The sequence below is a fragment of the Mobula birostris genome, chromosome 6 (assembly GCF_030028105.1).
Source record: "Mobula birostris isolate sMobBir1 chromosome 6, sMobBir1.hap1, whole genome shotgun sequence".
Classification (NCBI taxonomy): Eukaryota; Metazoa; Chordata; class Chondrichthyes; order Myliobatiformes; family Myliobatidae; genus Mobula; species Mobula birostris.
Window position 1 is genome coordinate 181,650,461 of NC_092375.1, and position 27,423 is coordinate 181,677,883.

The 27,423-nt window shown below is 40.8% G+C and overlaps 1 protein-coding gene across 1 annotated transcript in view; it reads right to left on the reverse strand.

Moving 5' to 3' along the window:
• Nucleotides 1-11,750: 11,750 nt before the first annotated feature.
• Nucleotides 11,751-27,423, reverse strand: part of LOC140198771 (voltage-gated inwardly rectifying potassium channel KCNH7-like) — a 581,620-nt gene continuing 565,947 nt past the window's right edge. Inside the window, exons 13-16 of the mRNA XM_072259781.1 lie at nucleotides 23,644-23,907; nucleotides 16,528-16,699; nucleotides 13,918-14,101; nucleotides 11,751-12,035 (exon numbers count right to left, since the gene is read on the reverse strand). Coding sequence (XP_072115882.1) covers nucleotides 11,751-12,035; nucleotides 13,918-14,101; nucleotides 16,528-16,699; nucleotides 23,644-23,907 — 905 coding nt within the window. The remainder of the gene's footprint in view (nucleotides 12,036-13,917; nucleotides 14,102-16,527; nucleotides 16,700-23,643; nucleotides 23,908-27,423) is intronic.

A 27,423-nucleotide genomic window follows, 5' to 3' on the forward strand; every position in this document is an offset into this window, starting at 1 on the left:
CACTTTGATATTATTTGCTAGCTTGCTTTCATATTTCATCTTTTCCTTTCTAATGATTTTTTTTTAGTTGCTCTCGGTAGGTCTTTAAAAACTTCCCAATAATTTTTGCTTTGTTGTATGCCCTTTTTCTGGCTTTTACTATAGACTTGACTTCTCTTGTCAGCCACGATTGTACTATTTTACCATTTGAATATTTCTTCATTTTTGGAATACACATGACCTGCACCTTCTTCATTTTTCCCAGAAACACTCGCCATTGCTGCTCTGCTGACATCCCTGCCAGCAGCTCCTTCCAATTTACTTTGGCCACTTCCTGTGGTGAATGTCCTGTTTTGTGCTGTACTGTGTCTACATTGTAATCATTGTTTCATATGCTTAGCTTGTATCCTAGGAGGAAGTTGATTGAATGCTAAACAGGTAACTTTTCATACACCATTTTTTCTTTCAGAAGTTAGCAACTGCTCTATTGGATTTTGCAATTACTTCGTCTTTCCCTATTTTAAAGTCAACACAGCTTCTAGAATTGCTGCTAAGATATTTGAGCATTTTTGTAACTTCCTATAACATCCTGTAAAGATAATTAGGAAGTTGAAGTGAAGGAACCAGTGACTAGTTAATTAAATCTTGGTATCTCAAAAGAAGTCTATTCTTGAGTTCTTCCTAATAGAATAGAGGACTGCTTAGACAGATCATGTGGAAGGCCATATGGCTTCAGAAAAGGCCAATAATATGCTGGCAAGGTTTTACACTAAGCCAGTTTTCAAGTGCTTGGGTTCCATTGTAACTTATCTGCACTTTGTCACGAAGGATATAAAGATAATACCAATGTGTTGTTAATTGGGTTGGCTAGGTTATTACACTAGAGAACAAAGATTTTGCTTCCTGAATACTTCTGGGTGTATTTGGGATTTTGGGCTGCCAATCATGCAAATCACCATGAAATTTCCTTACCTTGGACTATTTTATTTGAAATTGCCTATATTTGTTATTCCAATTCATAATCCAAGTCAGAATAACTATGCCAGGAAGTTGGTCCACAAATCAAACAGGTAATCAATGACTGGCAACTTGTAGAACTTCTAGTGGGACTGGAGAAAATCACATAAAAGGCATTCAATGATATTGTTGAAATATTTCTTGGCCACTACAGAGCACCAAACTACATACAAAGCCGTGAAGTGCAACATGTTACTAAATATTAATTTTCTTCATTCCCATTTAGACTTCTTCCCTGCAAATCTTGGTGCTGTCAGTGATGAGTGCGGTGCAGTCATGGAGAAATAGTATCAGGGTAAATGAAATCCATAATGCTGGCTGATTAATGTTGAACCCTTAAGTGAGAAGTCTCAGATACTGACTATAAAGGAAAATCCTCAACAGCACATTTTTAGATTAGTTGAACTATTGCAAAGTGTCAACACTGTTAGCAATTAAACTCATTATATTCAATTAAAGTTAAATTCTTGTTTCTCCAAATTTCTATGTGATACAAGTAGTATGAAATTATATTTTTGTTCAGCTTCAAACAATCTATCATAGAACATAGAACATAGAATAGTACAGCACAGTACGGGCCCTTTGGCCCACAATGTTGTGCTGACCCTCAAACCCTGCCTCCCATATAACCCCTCCAACCTTAAATTCCTCCATATACCTGTCTAGTAGTCTTTTAAATTTCACTAGTGTATCTGCCTCCACCACTGACTCAGGCAGTGCATTCCACGCACCAACCTCCAAGGCAGAGTTTAAAGTAAATATTGAGGCAAGAAAGGAGCTTAAGTATGCAGGGTCAGACTCAGTGCCAGAGGCCCTGCCACTGTGGATCACCCCTGGTCGGTTGTCCCAGCCAACAGTATCCAGGATGGCATACTTATTATTCAGGGGTGCTCTGCACTACCTGTCTACTCACCTTCGCTTTCTCCCCTCTGACTGTCACCCAACGACCTGCTTCCGGCAGCCTAGGTGTGACTACCTCCCTGTAGCTCTCATTTATGAATGCCTCATTCTCCCTTACGAGTCGAAGGTCATCCAGCTGCTGCTCCAGATTCCTTACACAGTCCTCCATATCGCCCAGCCGCATGCACTTCTGGCAGATGTGACTCTGCAGGAGAGGGGCGTTCCCCCAAGACTGCCACATCTCACATGAGAGGCACATCACCGCCTCAGGAGACATTGTAAGGCCTAACTGGGAGCAAGCTCGTCCTCTGCCTCTTCTCATTGAAGCTTCTCGAGTCAAAGCCTCAAAGCTCCACTCCTTCACTGGCCCACTCACTCACTGGCTGCTCCACTTGAGCTACCCCTCTATTTATTTGTTTGAGCTTTTCAAACTGCTTGGTCACCTGACCTCGATTGCCCAATCAGCTGCTTTCTGCTGAGTCTGAGCTATTCAAATCTTGATTGTCTTATCAACTGCTTTCTGCTGAGCTATTCAAATCTTGATTGACTTATCATAAACAAAAAAAATTTCTTTGGATGCAATACTTCTGAAAAAATTGCTCTCCAATGTTATCAGTCTGCTCTAAATCATACACAAGACTTGTGTCAGATTGAAGGAAGAACAGTGTCTTTGCCTTCCTCAACATAGCAGCTAGAGCTGGCAGAGTTGGAGGCTAAAAGTATAAGTTCAAGAAAAGGTGTCAGAGGACATGAGACATGATGAATGACGTTGACTCTTTTCTCAGAACCTGGGTTGCCACCATCTCACATGGAGACTATCAACTAAAAGCAAGCAGGGAGGATGGGCCTTGTGTTCCCAAGTAATGGCTTGGATACCCTTATTCAAGGAAGTTCAATTTAAGTGGTTTATATTTATGAACGCTCATTTGGTATAATCTTATATAGCAATCTCCCACAGCAAGTTCCCAAAATCTGTAAGACTCTGAGAGAGTACAGACTATTAAGTCAGCTAGAGGAAAATCTTCAAGGGTTTGAAGAAATTCCTTGAAGAAATGGAACTTCACTAATGATTGCTAGAATACTCTGCAAATAAATGCATGGAATAGAAAAGGATATTTGAAATGGTGTTGAGAATCTCAAGGTTATGCAATGGGAGCAAACAGTCTGCAATTCCATGTACCTGCCCCTTATGCAATTCTTAGCCCATCTATGGTTTCCATGTTGACTTCTATAGCCACCCCAGAACCTTCAAAACTGGTATGGAAAGAAGGGATTGCCTGGGAAAAGAGGATTTGAGTGATGTTAACTCAGTTAAGAAGGAAATGAAGATTCAACTGGAAGATTCAGGTTAACTCTTAATTTATTTGCAGCATTAACATAATAAAAGTTTATCTTCCAAATTGTATTTGATACACATTATACAGCTGGGAACAAATCGAAACATTCAAAAATAAATGGTAAGTGTTACATTGTACAAAACCTAGTATACAGTGGATGGCTTTATAAATGCTTAAAAATAGTAATGTATTAACACACTTCACAGAAGAACAAAATTGTCAAAAAGAGTTGGTTTCTCAGTTTATAAATTCTTGGAGACAAAAATGCCCAATTGCCATCATGCAAAAAGGCAAGGTAAGAAAGGATATTAGACAGAACTTCAGTTGCAGATTATTTTTTTTTTGCTTTACAGTAGGGTGAAAGTGTTTGGAAACTGTTTAAAACTAAGCTAGTAGGAAAATTGTGCTCAAATGCAGAAACCAGGTTTATTTAACAAAGGAAAATTTGGAACACACCCATACTGTTAAAGCTTTTATAACCAGCAACAGAGAGACTACTTACAAAGTATGGATGCTTTCAAGTACTAGACCCTGGTTCTTGGAATATCAATAGATTCTTAGAATTTTATTTATTTTATTTTACAAACATTCTCTGTCTTTTGAATTTTCCATTGATAAGATAACTTACTTCAAATTCCATTTCCTTCTTTGCTATACATTATCATAATATGACTATTTACAATGCTATATGCAAAATTTCCAGTTAAAAGTGAAATTGTGCAAATTGAAATTTTGAATTACTACAGCATTAATAAACGCACCAAAGAAGCAAATGATAAGTAACACCTTTTGGATAGAGTTGTTACTCACTCAAATAAGTCATGAAGGAAAATAATGCAGTCAAGGAATTTTTGATATCCTTTATTAAATTAATATTTTATAAACATATCACAACCATGATAAATTAAAAAATGCATTTTAAATTAATGTATATCTCACGAGGATCACAAGGCAGCCCCAGTTACTTGCATGAAAATGTCCAATGCATGAGTGTAGGATATATAATTTATTCTACAGTGAGGAAGACTTTATAAAAGTTACAAGGGAACTTTTTCTGCTATTCCCATTTGGACATTAAGTAAGCAATAAGATATGTTTAAGGTCAATTTTTGTAATGATGCTGTAAGTTGCTAAAATATTATGGTAAAATTATTATCTTTTGTGGTATTGTGAAATGTGTTTTGCATTGTGATTCACTCTATAATGCTGGTCACAGGCATTGCTGGGGTGGTGGGGTGTAGATACATCTCTACCAAAGGAAGTGTACGCTGCTCCTTCCCTCTGCTAGTCTACAGCAAGGTGTAGCACCTGCTTAGCCCCCTCACCCCCCAATCAGGGTCATGTGAAGCCGTAAGAGCAGATGGCAGATGTTCGGATGAGCAGCTGGTGCACATGACAAATCCTGGTTATGTGACCACTGATGCAGACAACCGCCGAAGAGTATTGATGATGACTGGGGTCACCCATGTTTTAAAGACTCCGCCCAGAAGAAGGCAATGACAAACCACCCCTTCTGTAGAAAAATTTGCCAAAAATAATCAAAATCATGGAAAGAACATAATCACCCACGTCATATGACACGGTACATAACTAAGTAATGATAGGCATTGCACAATACCTTCTGAGTGCTCTAAGTCAGGGATTCCTAACTTTTTTATGCCATGCAGCCTTGCCATTAACCGAGGGGGTCTCTGGACCCCCTGTTGGGGACCCCTCATCTAGGTGATGTAAATGGCCAAAACTACAGTTTTATTATGATTTAAATTAAGTAGCATGTCAAATGAAAAAGTCTTAAAGGCTCTGAGAAAATTTACATTTTTTCCTCATGGTACCATCAAAGAACACTGGCCACAAAAGCATTCCGGTGATGAATAGCTTCCAACTAGGACTAACTTCCTAATCCCCTCGATCAGAGGCCCTTTGGTTACTGGTTTAAAACTTCCTGGAGTTGGGAGTTAGTTAATTTGATGGGAGCCATTCAGTCAATGATATGGTATACGATAGCAATGATTTATAGAGTTCAGACACCCCAATTCAAGGATGCGGCGGCAGGGATCAAGTTGTGTGATGTATGAAAACTACAACTGGTATTTCCTTCGGTGCTGATGAGGCACTTAATGGAAATGAATTCAGTAAACCTGTATCTACAAGAGAAAGGCTCATTTGATAAACTAACATACCTACAAGAATATAATATACAGTATAGCTAGAAGAGAGTGCTTCCCAATGATAATGTAGATTTGTAACACCAGCCCTCGAATTTTGTTGGTGATTTTAATCATGCTGTCACCATACATGCCCTAATTTTGATACAATGTGGTCCCAGACATCTCATGTGTACTAGCTGCTAGAGAGCATCAGGATCAGAAAGTAGGTGCAAGTCTGGGTCACTAAATTGTGCATTTGCAGTGAAGCAAGTCCAAGTACCCTGATTAGTAACCCAAAATGAATAACTCCGGTGCATATTTTATTTTAGCCATAATTACACTGCCTTTTGTGATTGGAGAAGCTTCAGGAATGCTGCCTTCAACACACAAATATTTCAGAGGTCTCTCCGTGTCAAATTCTTTTAATCAATTAACATGCAACTATAGGACTGGGAGGAAATCTTGACGGCAGCCAGCACCATACAACTGGGCTTTCATTTCAGGCTGTCACAAACTAGTAGAAATAGTTGCAATTTATATAATTTCACTCCTGCAATAAAGGGATAATGATTCAGTGGATATGATTTGATGAATTTTCTCCTAATTACATAGGACCACTCCTGCCTGCAGGGCAGAGCTAATTGTACAAGTACTTTGTAATTTTGAATTCACCAGTAGTTCTTTCATGAAATTCTGGATAAACCAACAGAATACAGCACAATTGTACTTACTATTATAGCAGTAAAATATGGATTTAGGAGTACAACACTGGTATTAAGTAATCCCTAACTCCATACTTAATCAGAAGAAATTCTGTAGATGCTGGAAATCCAAAGCAACACACACAAAATGCTGGATTAACTCAGCAGCCCAGGCAGAAAGGAACAAATCAGTCCTGAAGAAGGGTCCCGCTCGAAATGTTGACTATTTGTTTATTTCCATCGATATTGCCTGACCTGCTGAGTTCCTCTAGCATTTTGTGTGTGCTCCATATCTTAATGCTCTCTACAGAGTATGGTTCTGCTGGTGCAATATTAAAAGAAAGGAATAAGAACAGAGCAGCCAGACTAATTGGGTGGCTGGGATTACGCAGAATAATATAGAATTTGTGATAGGAAAGATGTTTGGAGATGATGCAATTGCTTCTATTAAAGATCATTGATGGGTTAGATAATGTAAAAACATGTAAGTTGTGAGGAGAACAGAAGATTCAGAAAACACTGCCTGCATAGGAGTAAATTCACATTCATAATGAATCTGCTTAAATATAATAAGATAAACAAGCAATTAATTAATCATTGGAATAGGCTCCCTGGGGAGGAGGAAGCAATTGATATAGAATGTGTTCGTATTTAATTGGATCCCTTTTCTTGATGTAGGTTACCAGTATGATCCTGGCCTTAGGAGATAAGTGTAGAGCTGGGGTTCCCAATGTTTTTATTAACTATTAAGCAAGGGGACCATGGACCCCAGGTTGGAATCCCCTGGTGTAGAGTACCCTGCATATTTGCACCATGATCCCATTGCAGTACATGGAAGTGGGTGAAATATACTGGCATGGATTGAGAATTGATTACGAAATACAAATCAAAGAGTGGGAAGAAAAATGGATCTGTCTCGAACCAGTAGGGTTATTCTTGGATCAGAGCTTAGAATGCAGCTAATCATAGTGTATCTCAATAATTTGGATGAGAAAGACCAAATAGTTTGCTGATGACACTAAATTAGATGGGATATAAATAGGGTGAAAGATTGGAAGAATGGAAAATATTGTGGAAACATGTGAGGGTATCCACTGGTGAACATAATAAAAATACAGAGTGGAATGGTGAGAGTTTTCGTCATGCTGATGTTCAAAGTGACTCAGATGTGCTGGAACACAAGTCGCTGAATGCAAACATGGAAGTGTAGCAAGTGATTAAAAGGGAAAATGGTATGAATGCAAAAGAAAAAGAAATCCTGTTGCAAATGCATTGTGTCTGTTTGAGATGTGTGCTCAGCTTCAGTGTGATTCCCTAAGAAAGGATCTAGTTGCCAAAGAGTAACTGTAGCCATTTGACGAGATGTTAGGTAGACTGGGATTCTTTTCTTTAAAGTTTAAGTAAATAAGAGGAGATCTTATTTAACAAGTAAAATCCTTAAAGGCTTTGGCAGGCTGCATTCAGGAAAACTTTCACTAGCTGCAGAGTCTCAGACTAGGGGCACTGTTTCTCAAAAAAAGGATAGACATTTTAGGACTGAGATGAGGAGAAATTTTTTGACTCAAAAGTTGAAGAATTCTAGAAATTCATAGACTGGTGAACTCTGAAGGCTCAGTTATGGTATTTATTCAGAACAGGGAGATCAAGGCAATTCAGAACTAGAATTTATTCAGAACTAGTTATCAAGGCAATGAAGTGATAGGGCTGGAAGAAGATACTGAGGATGAACACCAGCTGTAATCTTAATGAACAGTGAACTGATTGGTTCACTCCCACTTCTATTTAACATAGAAAGCATAGAAAATATGTGCAGGAGTAGGCCATTCGGCCCTTCGAGCCTGCACCATCATTCAGTATGATCATGGCTGATCATCCAACTCAGAACACTGCACCAGCCTTCCCTCCATACCCCCTGATCCCTTTAGCCACAAGGGCCATATCTAACTCCCTCTTAAATATAGCCAATGAACTGGCCTCAACTGTTTCCTGTGGCAGAGAATTCCACAGATTCACCACTCTCTGTGTGAAGACGTTTTTCCTAATCTCGGTACTAAGAGGCTTCCCCTTTATCCTCAAACTGTGATTCCTCGTTCTGGACTTCCCCAACATCGGGAACAATCTTCCTGCATCTAGCCTGTCCAATCTCTTTAGGATTTTATACGTTTCAATCAGATCCCCCCTCAATCTTCTAAATTTCAACGAGTATAAGCCTAGTTCATCCAGTCTTTCATCATATGAAAGTCCTACCATCCCAGGAATCAATCTGGTGAACCTTCTTTGTACTCCCTCTATGGTAAGGATGTCTTTCCTCAGATTAGGGGACCAAAACTGCACACAATACTCCAGGTGTGGTCTCACCAAGGCCTTGTACAACTGCAGTAGTACCTCCCTGCACCTGTACTCAAATCCTCTTGCTATAAATGCCAGCATACCATTCGCCTTTTTCACCGCCTGCTGTACTGCATGCCCACTTTCAATGACTGGTGTATAATGACACCCAGGTCTCGTTGCACCTCCCTTTTTCCTAATTGGCCACCATTCAGATAATAATCTGTTTTCCTGTTTTTGCCACCAAAGTGGATAACCTCACATTTATCCACATTAAATTGCATCTGGCATGAATTTGCCCACTCACCCAACCTATCCAAGTCACCCTGCATCCTCTTAGCATCCTCCTCACAGCTTCGTGTCATCCGCAAACTTGGAGATGCTGCATTTAATTCCCTCATCCAAGTCATTAATATATATTGTAAACAACTGGCGTCCCAGCACTGAGCCTTGCGGTACCCCACTAGTCACTGCCTGCCATTCTGAAAAGGTCCCGTTTATTCCCACTCTTTGCTTCTTGTCTGCCAACCAATTCTCTATCCACATCAATACCTTATCCCCAATACCGTGTGCTTTAAGTTTGCACACTAATCTCCTGTGTGGGACCTTGTCAAAAGCCTTTTGAAAATCCAAATATACCACATCCACTGGTTCTCCCCTATCCACTCTACTAGTTACATCCTCAAAAAATTCTATGAGATTTGTCAGACATGATTTTCCTTTCACAAATCCATGCCGACTTTGTCCGATGATTTCACCGCTTTCCAAATTTCTTCTGACTTTATGCATTTCCACTAAGTGTTCTGGTTTCCTCAAACATCCCAAAGATATGGCAGAAGGTTTTTTTTTGAAAACTGTAAATTATTCCTTGGTGCAGTTAAGTGTCAAAAGAATCAAAGAGAGGTTAATGGGCAAGTGAGAAGGAAGAGGATGGAGTGAAATAAGGAGAGAGGGACTGGCACTGATGGGTGCTGGCACTGAAATGATGGACAAGAAGCCCTTCCTCTGTGCTGTAACTAGAAAGAAAGTAATAATTTGCAATATAGTACATGATTAACTTAACGCGCATCATGGTTGGTGTAGTGTTGCTAATCCCTTGTTTCAAGGGTAACTTAACCATGATTCGCTGACAGATAATGTGATGTTTCAGGATTCTGATTTTAGATCTTGACAACAGACATTTCTACATTAGCTGTATTCAATTTCCTTTCCTTTTTCTTTACTCACACTATTTCAATTTTCAAGCTCAGAGAACACATACACTCAAATTCACCTGCTTCTCTGAAAGAAATGAAGGTAATTGTCAGATAGATGTTTTGGGTGTGTGGGTTGCAGTCCTTCTCATTATCAGGATTTTCTTCTTCTTATTACTGATTGTTCTGGACCAATTGCTGGAGCTTAGTTGCTGAGGTAAGATAATAACTGTTTTATCATTGTACTGTAAAACTACCAGGATAATGGAAGGCAAACTATAAAGGCGCTGGTCTTATTTTGTACCACACCTATTGCAGCACAGATGGTTCCATGAATATATATTTTCCCCCACTGACAGCAAGAGTTCATTTTTAGATAGATGACAATATCAATTTTAGTTTGCAGGTTTTAGGATACTTGCATTGGTTCCCAGTTTTATATGTATAAAGGTTGATTAAAAATTGAAACCTTATTCTGCCAAAATACATTTCTGTTAAATACTTACTTTTACTTATAAATCTGTGGATAAGTTGTTTAGCAATACCAACAACTAATTTAGGTGAACTAATTTTAGAGTAGGATAATTGAAACGTAAGACCACAAGACCATAAGATACAAGAGCAGAATTACGGCATTTGGCCCATTCAATCTGTTCTGCCATTTCATCATGGCTGATCTATTTTCCCTCTCAGCCTCAATCTCTTGCTTTACCACATATCCCTTCATGCCATGACCAATCAAGAATCTATCAACCTCTGGCTTGACTATACATAAAGACTTGTCTTCCACAGCTGCCTATAGCAATGAATTCCACAGATTCACCACTCTCTGGCTGAAGAAATTTCTTCTCGTCTCTGTTCTAAAAGGGTGTCTCTCTATCCTGCGGCTGTCCTCTCTGGTCCTAGACCCTCCCACCACAGGAAACATAGAAAAGTTAAATTGATTGAACAATGTTACCTCATGGTCTGAACTATACCCACTGATTATGATACCAAAAACAATGAAGAAAATTGTGATGTTGACATGTTTGACTCGTGCTGAATAAGTATTTCAAGATGTCACTTAACCTGACTTAAGTAATTCTGAGATCTTAAATCGAGTATGAGATAATGGCATAAATATGATAAATATAAAATCAAACCAAGTCAGCAGAGCCATTTTAAAAAAAAATCAGGAACACTGATATGCAAAAATATCAATTTCTTAATCATCAGTATTGATAAGCTGTTTTGTTGGATTAATCAATGATAGATGGCTGGGTAGGAAATTAATCTGCTATGTTGAGCTGCCTGTGATTAATGCCTTATTAGTGACCATGGACTTTTTATGATTATTAAAAAATAATATTTAAAGGAACAAATGCTACCATGTGAGCCAAGCACCAGATATACAAAAATATTTATTGCACTTTAGACTTACGGACCTTTTAACAACTGAAGCAAGTCTTATGCAGAAACTAACAGCTGAACTCCACGTGTATGCCTGTCTTTCAGGCCACTATTATACTAGACTCCTATAATGTAACTTGTATTTTCTTCACTATGAAGATTCAATTGTATTTTCCCATTCCTTCATAGAATAGCAATGTTGGAGGAAAAAGAAAAGAAAAAGCAAGCTAATGGGTTTAGTGGAATGGTTAGATGCTATTTTAAGCACAAAATGTACAGTTCCCACTTAATTGAAAGAGCTATGAGCTCAATGTGCTTATAGTAGCTGTTTATTTCAAGTAATAATATTTAGTTCAGACCAGAACTGCAGCCTCTGTCTGTCAGACTTAAGAATGCAGACATCATTCTCCCTTCCCCCTACCCTCCCTAACCCATGAAATCTCTAGTTTGAGTTCAAACTAACTTCATGCAACACAGAAACCAATGTAATGGCATGCATTTCAGGCTTTGTTATTTATTCAAGGTGCCTTGGATTACTGGCAGTGCGATATTTTAAATGTATTCTTATCGAAGCTTTTTCAGGTCATTATCAGAGAGGAACTTTAACATTGTGGGCTCAGAGCTGAAATGAATCTACAGTGCTTTTGCATATGACAGTATCATTGTAGACCCCTGAGACATACATGGACGATGCTATTCATAAATAGGAAAACAGCCACTCGAAGCAGCAAAACTATTGAAATGCAGAGTACTAATTGGCTATATGCCTGGAAGACCAGGATCTGACAGATGCCTGTGAAGGCCCAGTAGTCCCATGGTGCTTACTGAGGAATCTGGTAAGGAAGGGTGTCGCATTGTATGCAGAGAGGATTGCGACTGTTGTTGCTGCTGCTGTTGTTGCTGCTGGGACTGTAAAATTTGTTCTGGTTCTTGGTCCAAAAATGTGGCAAAATTGTCTTCTGATATTGTGTTGAGGTGTACACCACTGGACAATGACTCTTTGGATTTCAGTTTGGATTTTTCAAAATCTGAAAACTCAGGACTCTGAAAGAGAAAAAAATCAAAATGTGCAGTTGGAATATCACAGTAGACAATCCAGCAATACTTCTATGTAGAGTAGTGGCTCATTATATCGATCTGGAGTGATGGTGAGATCTAAGGATCGAAGTACATTTATTATCAAAGTATGTATGCAGTATAAAACCCTGAGATTCATCTTCCCACAGTCACGAAACAAAGAAAACCATGGAACCCATTCAAAGAAGAACATCAAAACTCCACCACACAAAAAAGAACAAGTCATGCAAAATCAAAAAAAAACTGAGTGAAAATCTCAAAATATAAAACTAATCAAATATACAGTATATATTCCAGATCATGTCTGGAACACTGTATATAGTCTTGGTTTCCTCATGTAAGGATAACTTCCACTAAAACTGCCAGACTATCATTTATATATTATCTGCTTTCAATACATATGTTTATATTACATTGGAAGTAGAGAAGAGAATGTCTATCAGGAAATAGGTGAACAAGTTGGAACCATGCACATTGGAGTTCAAGAGAGGAGGAGCCAACTTTTATTAAAACGTGCAAGGTTTTGAGGAGAATCGTTGAGGTAAGTTTGAGAGGAGATTTCTCTCATATGACTGATCAAACTGAGGGGCATATATTCAGATTAAGGGCTATCTGTTTAAAATGGAGATTAGAGGGAATAGTTTCTCTGCGAGGGTTGTGAGCTTTTGGAATTCTCCACACCACAGTGTGACAGAAACTGATCCATTATATTCATGGATGGGATGGACAGCTTTTGGTCTATAGGCCTATCATGTTTGATGAGGAACAGGCAGGATAGTGGAGCTGAGGCCAAAATCGGTTCTGTTCTCATTCAAAGATATGACAGACTATTTGGGCTAATTCGTCTTTATTTCTTGTGCTCTTATAAATCATCCAAAATTACTCACGTTCAAGTAGTGGCCTCTTGCAAAGGTTTGATGGTCATATGAGATCTCACTACCTAACCAACTCCACCGTTGAAAACTTCTCTCCACCCCCCTCTCTCACCTTATCCACCATCCTCTAAACTCTCTGACAACAGGTGTATGATTTAAAAGCTAAAATTCAAAAATTATGTCAGAAGTATAATGAATTGGACTATTAAAAAAAGTTTCCCAGCATTCCAGTTTTCAATGTAGATGGTGTTGTAGGCCAACTATCTCCCAACTTAACTGGGACTACATAGTTCTGGCATGGTTTCTGTTACTGACGTAAGGAGGTATTAAGTTATGATATGTAGTGGAGAGTATATTGACTGGCTGCATCACAGTCTGGTATGGAAACACCAATGCCCTTGAATGGAAAATCCTACAAAATGTGATAGATATGGCCCGGTCCATCACGGGTAAAGCCCTCCCAACCATTGAGCACTTCTACATGAAGCGCTGTTGCCGGAAACTAGCATTCAGCATTAGGGACCCGACCATTCAGGATACGCGCTCTTCTCACTGCTGCTGTCAGGAGGAAGGTACAAGAGCCTCAGGTCTCAAACCACCAGGTTCAAGAACACTTATTACCCATTAACTAATCAAGCTCTTGAACCAAAGGGGATAACTTCACTCAACTTTACTTGTCCATCGTTGAAATGTTCCACAACCAATGGACTCACTTGCAAGGACTCTTCATCTCATGTTCTTGATATTTATTTATTTATTATTTCTTCTTTTGTTTTTTTTCATAGCTTTTTGTCTTCTACACTCTGATTGAGTGCCCCCAAGTTGGTGCGGTCTTTCTTCAATTGTTATAGTTATTATTCTGTACATTTATTGAGTATGCCCACAAGAAACTAAATCTCAGAGTAATATATGGTGACATATACTTTGATAATAAAATTTCCTTTGAACTTTGAACTTTAGTAATGGATGTTTACCTGTGGAGTTGTGGGAAAACTGTGGTTTGTGGTTACAGGTTGGACTGTAGGTAGCACTCTTGGTGATGACCTCTGATAGTCCCTCGTGGTTGTTACCATGCTGTACGCAGGTGGTCCTGACATAGACTGCCGTTGCAGTAACTGCAAGATGGCATGAATGTCAGTCGACATTTGTGATTCCAGTCTAGAAAACAAAGAATATTGCATATTTTATTCCAACATTCTCTTTAAATCTCACATACTTATAACAAACAGTAAGAGGATGACTCAGGAGAGAATAGGTCCTCCTAAGGACCTATTGTGGAGCTCCAGGTGATAGCTTTTTAATGTCTATTTTTCCTTGGAAATGAATAAATAGTAGACATTTTGGGCTGAGACCCTTCTTCCGGACCAGTTCTGAAGAAGGGCCTCGACCCAAAACGTTGACTGTTTATTCATTTCCATGGATGTTGCCTGACCTGCTGAGTCCCTCCAGCATTTTGTGTGTGTTCCTTTGGATTTCCAGCATCTGCAGCCTTTCTTGTGTTTGTATTTCTCCTTGGCAGTTTAAGAGTGAAAGGTGAGATATTCAAGGGGATCTTCTTCACTCAGAGGGTGGTGAGAAGGTGGAACGAGCTGCTGGCAGAAGCAGTGGATGCAGGTTTGATTTCAACATTGAAGAAGAGTTTGGATACGTACATGGATGAGAGGGGTGTGGAGGGCCATGTTCCATGTATGGGTTGATAGGACTAGGCCGAATGACAGTTTGGCACAGACTGTGTGGGCTGAAGAGCTTCTTTCTTTGCTGTAGTTCTTTATGACTATGAGGATATCATGGACACCAAAGAAATGAGGGCAACAACAGTGAAGCCTTGGAATATATCCATGTCATGAGGAAGGAGGTATTTGCAGCTTTGAAATGAATTAAGGAGGGCAAGTCCCCAGATCCTGTCCAAGGGCATGTCTGGACCTTATGGGAGGCCAGAGAAGAACCTGTGGAGCTCCCTTTGGAGATATTTGCTTCTTTGTTATCCACTGCTGAAATTCCAGAAAGCTTGAAGGTGGCTTATGTTGTTCCACTGCTCAAGAATGGTAGAAGGACAGGCCAGGGATCCACAGGTCAGTGAGCCTGACTTCAGTTGTGAGGAAGTTACTGGACAGAATTCTGAGGGACAAGATCTCCCATCACTTGTAGTTAAGGCCCAATCAGGAACAGTCAATTAGAGAGATGAGCTGAGGAATGGCAAGTGGCTTTCAAATTAGTTAAGTGTGAGCTGATGCATTCAATCCAGGGCAGTACCTAGACAATGAATGGTAGGGCACAGCTGAGTGTTATCTAACAGAAGAATCTGAGAGTACAAGGGCAGAATTTGCTGAAAGTGCTGAGCAAGTTGTTGGTGTTGAAGGAGAATGGCAGCACATTGGTCTTGGTCAATCAGGGCATTGTTTTTAGTAGAGATATTTTGTTACAGTTGGATAAGCTATTGGTGAGGCCGCACTTGGAATATTGTGTACAGTTTTGTCACCCTGTCATGGGAAAGATATTGTCAAACTGAAAAGGGATTAGGAGAGATTTACAAGGGTGCTGCCTGGACTATAGGACATGAGTTATATGATCATGCCAGATCTTTATTCCTTGGAGTATAAGGAAGCTGAAAGGTGACTTGATAGAAGGTCATAAATTCATGAAGGGCATGGATAAGCTGGATGGTCATAGTCTTTTTCCCCAGGGTCGGGGAGTCAAAAACTAGAAGGCCCAGACAGAAGGTAAGTGGGGAGATGTTTAAAAGAGACCTGAGAGATATTTTCTTTAAACAGAAGGTAGTGAGTACCTGAAATAAGCTGCCAGAGAAAGTGGTCAATGCAGATACAATTGGGCTTTGAGAGTTACGAGTCGAACACAGACATCTGGGACTAGCAGAGAGGATGCTATGGTTGGTGTGGACTAGCAGAGAGGATGCTATTGTTGGTGTGGACTAGTCAAGCCAAAGGCCCTGTTTTCATGCTGTGTTACTCTATGACAGAACCACATTCTGTGAATTTTACTTAACGATGTAGACTAATTATAAGAAGGAGCTGAATTGACATATCTGGAAAACACTTCATGAAATAGAACTAAAGATATGATTTCATGAAGTCCATGCACGGTCATGCACTTTGGTAAGAAATAAAAGTGTAGACTATTTTCTAAATGGAGAGAAAATTCAAAAATCTGAGGTGCAAAGGGATTGGGAGTCCTCGTGCAGGATTCTATAAAGATTAATTTTCCAGTTGAGTCAGTGGAGAGGAAAGCAAATGCAATGTTAGCATTCATAAATATAAAAGTAAGTTGAGGCTTTAGTTGGCCATGTGACTAACTAGCCTATTCTGAATTGTCTTAATCATATTTGTCACCCTGTTGCCACATCTCTTCAAATGCTTTTCCTCCTTCCTTCTATCCAAATTCTTCTTATGTAAAGAACAACCACAGATGAAGGAAATCCAAAATAAAGATCAAAATTGCTAGAATTACTCAGCAGATCAGAAAGCATTTATAGTACTAGAAAAAGAGTTAATGTTTCAGGTTAATCACCTTTAATAAGAATTAGGAAAAATGTTATTCGCGTTGACAGAGTGGAGAGAATAAATTACCTGCTGAGGTGTTCCTGAAGTAAATCTAGTCTGTGCTCAACCTCACCATAGGTTAAATCACTTCCTGACTCTGAGATACCCTGGGCTGCATGAGAACTTGCTGATTGAGTAGACATATCAGGGTATTCCACTGTTTTTCCACTTTCCCAGTCTTTTAGTCTCTCACTGGAATCTGACAAAATCCATAAAGCAAAACAAAATTATTTTCAATATTTGTCTTGTTACCTTTAGCAAATGTGGTGATGTAAAAGTTGAAAATGTTGTGATCATTAATAATGAGAATATCTTTGACTTGCAAATAATATTAGCAATTAAAAGCATACCAAAACAAAAATCCATAGGTCTAAATTAACCAGTTATTACATTATTTACTGTTGCGAACAGGATTATACATTGCTTGCTTGTTATCTGCTGTGCAATGACAATCATGGTCTTTCCATGAACATCATTGTTCTTGGCAAATTTTTCTACAGAAATGGTTTGCCATTGCCTTATTTTGGGCAGTGTCTTTATAAGACGGGTGACTCCAGCCATTATCAATACTCTTCAGAGATTGTCTGCCTGGTGTCATTAGTCACATAACCAGGACTTGTGATATGCACCAGCTGCTCATACAACTATCCACCACCTGCTCCCGTGTTTCACGTGACCCTGATCAGGAAGCTAAGGTATTCCTTGACCAAGGGTGACCTGCAGGCTAGCGAAGGGAAGGAGCTCCTTACACCTCCTTTAGTGGAGGCATTTCTCCTCCCCGCATCCACTTGCAAAGTAATTTAAAAAATCATTGAAATAAAAAAGAGCAAAGCTGAAGCTCTTCACATATTTCAATGTCGGGGTGTTACTTCATGCTCAGATGTGCTGATATACAGTACATGTAAATTTCTAGCTAACCTAAAGTTTTGTTTCCAGTTGTCTGTTTTGAGTCATATTTGTTGCAGTTCTGAAATAGGATGTAAGAAACTAGAGCAGGAAGAAACCGTGTCCCTCAAGATCATTCAAAATGATCAATATTACCAATTGTAGCATTTGAGAGTTTGGATAGGTATAAGGATGAGAAAAGTATGGAGGGCTATGGTTTGGGTGCAGGTAGATAGGACTAGACAGAAGAACAAGCTGTCACAGAATAGACAGGCCGAATGGCCAGTTTCTCTGCTGTAGTGCTCTGTGACACTATGGCTGATCTGTCCCAAGCTTCAGTTTCTCTTACATGCCACTTTCTCATTGTTGTCAGTTCTCTGATTGTTCAAAACAATTATTTGCATCCTCTTTAAATGCTCCAGCGTTCTAGCCTCTACAATCCCTTGAGGTAGAGAACTTCTGAGATTCATGACCCACTGTTAAAAGAAACACCTAGCTAACTCTGCTTTAAATGCTAGCCTCCTAATCTTTGGACTGCATGTCATTGTTCAAGGATCTATCTGTAAGTACAGTACTGGAAGCATCTTAGTATCTATCCTGTACTATCTTAGGATCATCTATTCTCCAAAATGTCAAAGAACATTGATCTAATTTCTTTAGCTAATCATGATAAGGACATTCCTCTCACTCCAGAAATTAGCTTAGTGCTTCTCTTTTGAACTGTCGCTATTTTTAATAAGTTCAGGTAGTAATGGGGGACAACGAAATAGCGGACAAATTGAGTAAGTATTTTGCCACAGTGTACACTGTGGAAGACACTAGCAGAAAGGTGGAAGTTCCAGGTGTCAGGAGGCATGAAGTGTGTGACATCGCCATAGAGAGAAGGTCCTTGTGAAACTGAAAGGTCTGAAGGTAGATAAGCCACTTGGACCAGACGGTATACACCTCAGAGTTTCGAAAGAGGTGGCTGAAGAGATTGTGGAGGTATTAGTAATGATCTTTCAAGAACCACTCGATTCTGGAATGGTTCTGAATACTGGGAAATTACAAATGTCACTCCAATCTTCAAGAATGGAGAAAGGCAGAAGAAAGGAAACTATAGGAAGTTCAGTCTGACCTCAATGGTGGGAAGATATTGGAGTCAATTATTAAGGATGAGGTCTCAGGGTACTTGGAGGCACATGATAAAATATGTCATAGTCAGCATGGTTTCCTCAAGGGAAAATCTTGCCTGACAAATCTGTTGGAATTCTTTGAAGAAATAACAAGCAGGATAGACAAAGGGGTATCAGTTGATGTTGTAGAAACATAGAAACATAGAAAACCTAGAGTACAATACAAGTCCTTTGGCCCACAATTCTGTGCCGAACATGTACTTACTTTAGAAATTACCTTGGGTTACCCATAGCCCTCTATTTTTCTAAGCTCCACGTACCTATCCAGGAGCCTCTACCATGGTTGCTGGCAGCCCACACCGCGCACTCACCTCCCTCTGCGTAAAAATACTTAACCCTGCCATCTCCTCTGTACCTACTTCCAAGCACCTTAAAACTATGTCCTCTCCTGTAGCCTTTTCAGTCCTGGGAAAAAGCCTCTGACTATCCACACGACTGTGTACTTGGAAGGCCTTTGACAAGTTGCCACACAGGAGGCTGCATAACAAGCTATGAGCCCATGGTATTACATGAAAGATTTTAACGCGGATAAAGCAGTGGCTGATTGGCAGGAGGCATAGAGTGGGAATAAAGAGACCCTTTTCTGGCTGGCAGCTGGTGACTAGTGGTTTTCTACAGGGGTCTGTGTTGGCACCAATTCCTTTTATAATATGCCAATGATTTGGATGATGGAATTGATAGCTTTGTTGCACAGTTTGTAGATGATATGAAGATAGGTAGAGTGGCAGGTAATTTTAAATACAGAGGCTACAGAAGGAAGTAGACAGATTGGGAGAATGGGCAAAGAAATGGCAGATCGAATATAGCCTCGGAAAGTGTACCGTCATGTACATTGGTGGAAGAAATGGAGGGGTTGACCATTTTCTAAATGGAGAGAAACGGTGGAAATGGACTTGGGAGTCCTTTTGCCGGATTCTCTAAAGGTTAATTTGCAGGTTGAGTCTGTGGTGAGGAAGGCAAATGCAATGTTAGCATTCATTTTAAGAGGATTAGAATATAAAAGCAAGGACGAAGTGTTGAACCTTTATAAAACACGGGTGAGGCCTTACTTGGAGTATTGTGAGCAGGTTTGGACCCCTTATCTTACAAAGGATGTGCTGACATTGGAGAGGATCCAAAGGATTTTCACGAAAATTATTCCAGGATTGTTTGGCTTGTCATACAAAGTGAGCTTGATGGCTCTGGGCCTGTATTCACTAGAACTCAGAAGATTGAAGGGTGACCTCAGTGAAAAGTATCAAATGGTGAAAGTCCTCAATAGAGTGTACATGGTGAGGATGTTCTCTATAAAGGGAGAGTCTAAGACCAGAGGAAATAGCCTCAGAATAGAGGAGTGTCCTTTTAGAAAGGAGATGAGGAGGAATTTCTTTAGCCAGAGAGTGGTGAATTGGTGGAATTTTTTGCTGATGGCAGCTGTGGATGCCAAGTCTTTATGTATATTTAAGACAGAGTTTGATAGAATCTTGATTGGTCAGGCATGAAGGGATATGGGGAGAAGACAGGAGAATGGGGCTGAGAGGAAAATTGGATCTGACATGATGAAATGGTGGAGCAGACTTGATGGGCTAAATGGCTTAATTTTGCTCTTATATCTTATGGTCTTATGCATGGTACTCCAGGTGTGGCCTCACCTGTACAATTATATCAATACCTCCCTTTTTCTAAACTCCAGTCCTCTTGCAATAAAGGCCGATCTGCCATTTGCCTAACTAACTATATGTCGGATCTGCTTGTAAATTTTTATGCTCTCAACACAAGAACATCTAGATATTTCTGTTGACTCATCTGCAATCTTTCTTGATTTAGATAATTACCTTTAGACATAGTCTCACACATCACCACGTTAAATACTAATTGCCATGTTTTGGCCCATTGTTCAACTTAACTATATTAACTTGCTGGCTCCTAAAATAGCAAACTTGGATATCTTACACTTTGCTACCTCTTCCATGTTATTAATATACATTGTAAATAACTGAGGGCCAAAGTATGATAATTGGAGCACTCCACTAGTTACCAAGGGCAATAATGCCTGCACGCCAATGATGTATCATGTATCACAGTAAAAGATCAGTCTGTATATTCTATCTGTTACACACACTTTTTTAATTGCATTTAATTATGTTCTTTCCAGACTGAGAAAGTGTGATGTAGTGACTACACACTACAGATGATGATAAGTACAGCAATAGAATAATCAGAAAATGCTACAGATTTTCATTTAGAAAGACAGGGACTGATTAGGGATGGTCAGCATGCATAACTTTGTGCACGGGACACCATGTCTCACAAATCTGATTGAGGTTTTTGAAGAGGTAACCAAAAGGAATGATGAGGGCAGGGCATTGCCTGTGAACATTAGCGAGGCTTTTGACAAAGCCTTGCATGATAAGATGGTTCAGAAGGTTAGTTACCCCCAAAAGGAACACAACCCTAAAAGGAGATTTGCATACCTCATTGACCCAGAGAGCTATGTTGGCTGGGGTCAGGGCTTTATGGTAGGGTCACCCATGCCAAACAGGTCTAAGTGTAGGGGCCAGACTAAGAGCCATCCACCATGTTTGGAGGTTCAGCTCAGGGCTAATGTCCCTGGCTGAAAAAACAAAATTGTTATGGAAACAGAAATGAAGAATCCTTCTATGAGTATTCAGAGTCTCTACCTGGAACTTGAATGATTGACAGTAGTGAAAACCATGCTACTGACACGATGCAGGAAGCCTGGAACACTGCCAGAGGTGAAGGACCTCCATTGTTACCCTAACCTCCAGCAGCATAATGGGCAGTAAAGAGAAGGTCAGTTCCCATGGAATCAAGGGTGAGCTGGCTAGTTGAATACAAAATTGGCTTGGTTGTAGATGGCAGAGTGTGGTAATGGAGAATTATTTCTTAGGGGTGACGTTATTAGAAGTATATAATATATAAAGATCAGATGCATGGTCACATTCTTTCTCTCAGGATAGGTGAATCTAAAGCTTGAAGAAATAGCTTTAAGGCGAGAGGAGAAAGATTTAAAGGAGATTTGAGGGGCAAATTTTTCATAAACGGTCTGCTAGATGTGTGGAACAAGCTGTTAGAGAAGTGATAGAGGAGAGTGCATTTACAACACTTAAAAGACATCTGGATGGGTACATGAATAGAAAAAGTTCAGAGAGATAGAGGGCCAAACACAGGCAAATTGGACTAGCTCTGGTAGGCACCTTGGTTGGTATGGAAAATTGGTCCACAGGCCCTCTTCACTTTGTACGATCTCTGACTCTAACACCAATTATATATCTAGAGTTATAAGAGACTGCAGATGCTGAAATAAGAACCAGGAAATAAACTGCTGGAGGAAGTCAATGGGTTAGCTAACTTATGTGTGGGATAAGACATGATCAACATTTCACATTGAAACACTGCATCATGATGAAGAGTGGAGAGAGAAGATATTGTCTTCATTTGCACATTGGTTGTTTGTCAGTTTTATGTGCTTTTTTTCATTGATTCTATTGTATTTCTTTGTTTTATTGTGAACGCCTACAAGAAAATGAAACTCGGAGTAGTATTTGCTGACATTATGTACTTTGATAATAAATTTGCTTTGAAAAGAGAGGAAGAGGTGGAACAGGGAGCGGCAGATGATAAGTGAAACCAGATAAGTAAAGAATATGGACAGATGGAACCAACTGTGGGAGGGGGAATGTGGGACAGTGTTTCACTTTTTGTCTCCCTCTCCCTCTCTCCCACCTGTTTCTATCCACCCATTATCCCTGCCTTATCTAGTCCAAATGCCACTAACCAGCATTTTCCCAATACTCCCCTCTCCTCCCAAACTTGGCTTCATTCGCCCATTCATTCATGCTTTGTCTGGCTGCACCTACCGCCTATCACCCTCTGCCTTAATTCTAAATACGGGCTAACTTTTCTCTACACCTATAACCGTGATGCACAGTGTCAACGTGAAATGTTGCCCATCCCCTTATCTCCATGGATGGAGATTTTCAGTTTAGAACTTCAAAAATGCTTGTTTTCCATTGTCTCCTATGCAGCTGTTCATAAATTAAGTGTAGCTTGGAAGGTAGGATCTTCGACATGAGCCAATGTTCAACGACATTGGGAAGTAATAGAACATGGGAATTAATCGGGCTGCATGACAATTGGTCCGAGCAACACACAGAAAATGTTGGAGGAACTCAGCAGGCCAGGCAGCATCCATGGAAAAGAGTACAATCAACAATTCAGGCCAATACCCTTCATCAGGACATGAGGCTTGATGAAGGGTCTCGGCCAGAAACGCTGACTATAGTCTTTTCCATAGTTGCTGCTTGGCCTTCTGAGTTCCTCCAGCTTTTTGTGTGTGTTGCTTGGATTTCCAGCATCTGCAGATTTTGTCTTGTTTGTGATTAGACAATTGGTCTGATCTTGTTCCAACTCCCAACAGGACGCTGTGTCCACTGGCAGAACTTTGGCTGCATCTCAGAAGGACCTATACTTTTAGCTAAGTATAGCTTTCCCTTCCGAAGAATGCCAGGCAAATGACCTGCACTAGAATGTTGTTTGCTGGAGCATGAGAGCATGGCGTTCACTATTTCCATCATCCAGTTCACTCTGGCTGCAACGTCAAATTATTTACTGCATAAAAGCCGATATATCTGGATCACAAATAATTGGACCCAGGCTCAGAGCTATTTAAAACTCAGGTATTGCTGTGTTCAGGAGATTCAGATAGATGTACCTTTTATTTATTTCTTTAAACCAGCTGTTTATCTGTTGGTGATATTTTAATCACATAGTTAACAATCCTTGTATTAGTATTATTTTTTTTATTGACATTCGGTATGGAATACGTCCTTCCAGACCTTCAAACCACACCATCTATCAATTCCCCAACTTAATCCTAACCTAGTCACTGTTCAATTTACAATGACCAATTAACCTACCCACTGGAATGCCCTTGGAGTGTGGGAGGAAGCAATGGGAATTGAACCCCGGTCACCGGTACTGAAAAGCAGTTTGCTAACCACTACGCTACCATGCCGCCCCATGCAATAAAATGTGATCTACCATTCTTTAATGTATTTACTATACTATTCTGGTACCTCACCTGGCATCTTAGTTCTTCTTTCAGATTTTCTGTTTTGAATTTCGGATCCTTGCGCAAAGCCCAGTCTGCAGTTCACTTCTATCTCTGCAGGATAGTCCAATATGCCAGAACATAGTGGTTTTTTCTCCTCATCCGCTGAGGTAGAAAGGGAAGATGAAGTACTTGGTTTTTCTTCTAAATCCCTTTTTTTATAATAATGTTGCTGGTCGCATCTTGGGATGTTTTGAGATGCTCCCTGCTTCCCATATTCTTCTTCATCATCTCCTGTGATAGAAAATATTATTAAATGAAGTAAGCAATTGTTATTTTAAGAAACCCACAGACCAGAAAATGGATTAGCTATTTATTATTAATGTTTTAATGATTTTCTTTAATTGGTGTGGTTGATGTATGATATACTGTGGTTTGCATAAAAACGTGAAATAGATTCCATTTAGCTCCTCATATCTTAAGGCCATAAGATATAGGATCAGAATTAGGCCGTTTGGCCCATCAAGTCTGCTCTGCCTTTTCATTATGGCTGATCCATTTTTTCTCTCAGCCCCAATCGCCTGCCTTTTCCCCATATTCCTTCATGCCCTGACTAATCAAGAATCTAGCAACCTCTGCTTTAAATATTCCCAATGATCGGCTTCCACAGCTGCACGTGGCAACAAATTCCACAGATTCACCACACTCTGGCTAAAGAAATTGCTCCTCATCTCTATTCTAAAAGGACACCCCTCTATTCTGACAACACACATCAAAGTTGCTGGTGAACGCAGCAGGCCAGGCAGCATCTCGAGGAAGAGGTGCAGTCGACGTTTCAGGCCGAGACCCTTCGTCAGGACTAACTGAAGGAAGAGCTAGTAAGAGATTTGAAGGTTGGAGGGGGAGGGGGAGATCCAAAATGATAGGAGAAGACAGGAGGGGGAGGGATGGAGCCAAGAGCTGGACAGGTGATTGGCAAAAGGTATATGAGAGGATCATGGGACAGGAGGTCCGGGAAGAAAGACAAGGGGGGGGGGAACCCAGAGGATGGGCAAGGGGTATATCCAGAGGGACAGAGGGAGGAAAAGGAGAGTGAGAGAAAGAATGTGTGTATAAAAGTAATTAACAGATGGGGTACGAGGGGGAGGTGGCGCATTAGCGGAAGAGAAGTCGATGTTCATGTCATCAGGTTGGAGGCTACCCAGACGGAATATAAGGTGTTGTTCCTCCAACCTGAGTGTGGCTTCATCTTTACAGTAGAGGAGGCTGTGGATAGACATGTCAGAATGGGAATGGGATGTGGAATTAAAATGTGTGGCAACTGGGAGATCCTGCTTTCTCTGGCGGACAGAGCGTAGGTGTTCAGCAAAGCGGTCTCCCAGTCTGCGTTGGGTCTCGCCAATATATAAAAGGCCACATCGGGAGCACCGGACGCAGTATATCACCCCAGCCGACCCACAGGTGAAGTGTCGCCTCACCTGGAAGGACTGTCTGGGGCCCTGAATGGTGGTAAGGGAGGAAGTGTAAGGGCATGTGTAGCACTTGTTCCGCTTACACGGATAAGTGCCAGGAGGGAGATCAGTGGGGAGGGATGGGGGGTACGAATGGACAAGGGAGTCGCATAGGGAGCGATCCCCGCGGAAAGCGGGGAGGGGGGTAGGGAAAGATGTGCTTAGTGGTGGGATCCTGTTGGAGGTGGCGGAAGTTACGGAGAATAATATGTTGGACCCGGAGGCTGGTGGGGTGGTAGGTGAGGACCAGGGGAACCCTATTCCTAGGGGGGTGGCGGGAGGATGAAGTGAGAGCAGGTGTACGGGAAATGGGAGAGATGCCAAACAGTCCTTCCAGGTGAGGCGACACTTCACCTGTGAGTCGCTGGGGTGACATATTGCGTCCGGTGCTCCCGATGTAGACTTTTATATATTGGCGAGACCCGACACAGACTGAGAGACCGCTTTGCTGAACACCTACGCTCTGTCCGCCAGAGAAAGCAGGATCTCCCAGTGGCCCACATTTTAATTCCACATCCCATTCCCATTCTAACATGTCTATCCACGGCCTCCTCTACTGTAAAGATGAAGCCACACTCAGGTTGGAGGAACAACACCTTATATTCCGTCTGGGTAGCCTCCAACCTGATGGCATGAACATCGACTTCTCTAACTTCCGCTAATGCCCCACCTCCCCCTCGTACCCCATCTGTTAATTACTTTTATACACACATTCTTTCTCTCACTCTCCTTTTTCTCCCTCTGTCCCTCTGAATATACCCCTTGCCCATCCTCTGGGTTCCCCCCCGCCCCCTTGTCTTTCTTCCCGGACCTCCTGTCCCATGATCCTCTCGTATCCCTTTTGCCAATCACCTGTCTGGCTCTTGGGTCCATCCCTCCCCCTCCTGTCTTCTCCTATCATTTTGGATCTCCCCCTCCCCCTCCAACTTTCAAATCTCTTACTCACTCTTCCTTCAGTTAGTCCTGACGAAGGGTCTCGGCCTGAAACGTCGACTGTACCTCTTCCTAGAGATGCTGCCTGGCCTGCTGCGTTGACCAGCAACTTTGATATGTGTTGCTTGAAAATCCAGCATCTGCAGAATTGCTGTTGTTTGCCCCTCTATTCTGAGGCTGTGTCCATCATCTCAGTCTCTAATGGCAGACGTGATTTTTTTTTGAGACCGAGATTCCGGGTACTAGACACCATAGCCAGGGAAACATCATCTTTGCATCTACCTTGTCAAGCCCCACATTAAATTTGTACGTTTCATTCAGATCATTTCTCAGTTTTCTTAGCTGTAGAGTTTAAATGCAATCTCTCCTCATAGGACAATCCTCCATCCCAGAAAGGAATTAATAAATAACTCAGTAAGTCATATCAATACTTCAAACTTAGCCAAGTATCATATATGTCATTCAAGTTCCAGCTGCAATTTCAATACAATCATACCTTCTAATTATAGGTAATTTCCAGGTTGTGTAATGGTTCCATTTTCAGGATCTTTCCATTAGCCTATTTCTCTGTAAGTCATAAATATCTCCTTATTTGAATATTGAGGAAGACAAATTCAATAATAGCTTTCATTTCGAGAGGACTAAAATATAAAAGCAATGAGGTAATGTTGAGGCTTTATACAGCACAGGTGAGGCCTCACTTGGAGTATTGTGAGAAATTTTCTGCCCTTTATCTGATGTTGGAAGGTATTCAAAGGAGGCCCATGAAAATGATTTTGGGATTGAAAGGCTTGTCATATGAAGTGCGTTTGATGGCTCTGGGCATGAGGGGTGACCTCACTGAAAATTATCGAATTGTGAAAGTCTTCGATAGAGTGGATGTGGTGAGGATGTTTCCTATTTCAAAGATTTCAAAGGTACATTTAATGTCAGAGAAATGTATATAACATACACCCTGAAATGCTTTTTCTTCGCAACCATCCACAAAAACAGAGGAGTGCCCCCAAGGAATGAATGACAGTTAAATGTTAGAGCCCCAGCTCCTCCCTCCCATGTGTAAGCAACAGCAAAGCAATGTTCCCCCTCCCCCACCAGAGAAAAACGCATCGGCACCCACTACCGAGCACTCAAGTATGCAGCAAAGCAATAGCAAAGACACAGACTTGCAGTACCCCAAAGACTACTCGTTCACCTAGTATTCGACATACCACAGGCTCTCTCTCTCTAATAATGGAGAAAGAGGTGGCTCCACTTCACAGCGAGATACAATGTTAAAAGTCCATTGCGTCGTTTCTTCCGAGCTCTGTGCCCAAAGATCTCGGGTCTCTGGGCACACAGCGAGAGATCTTCCATCTCCCATGACACA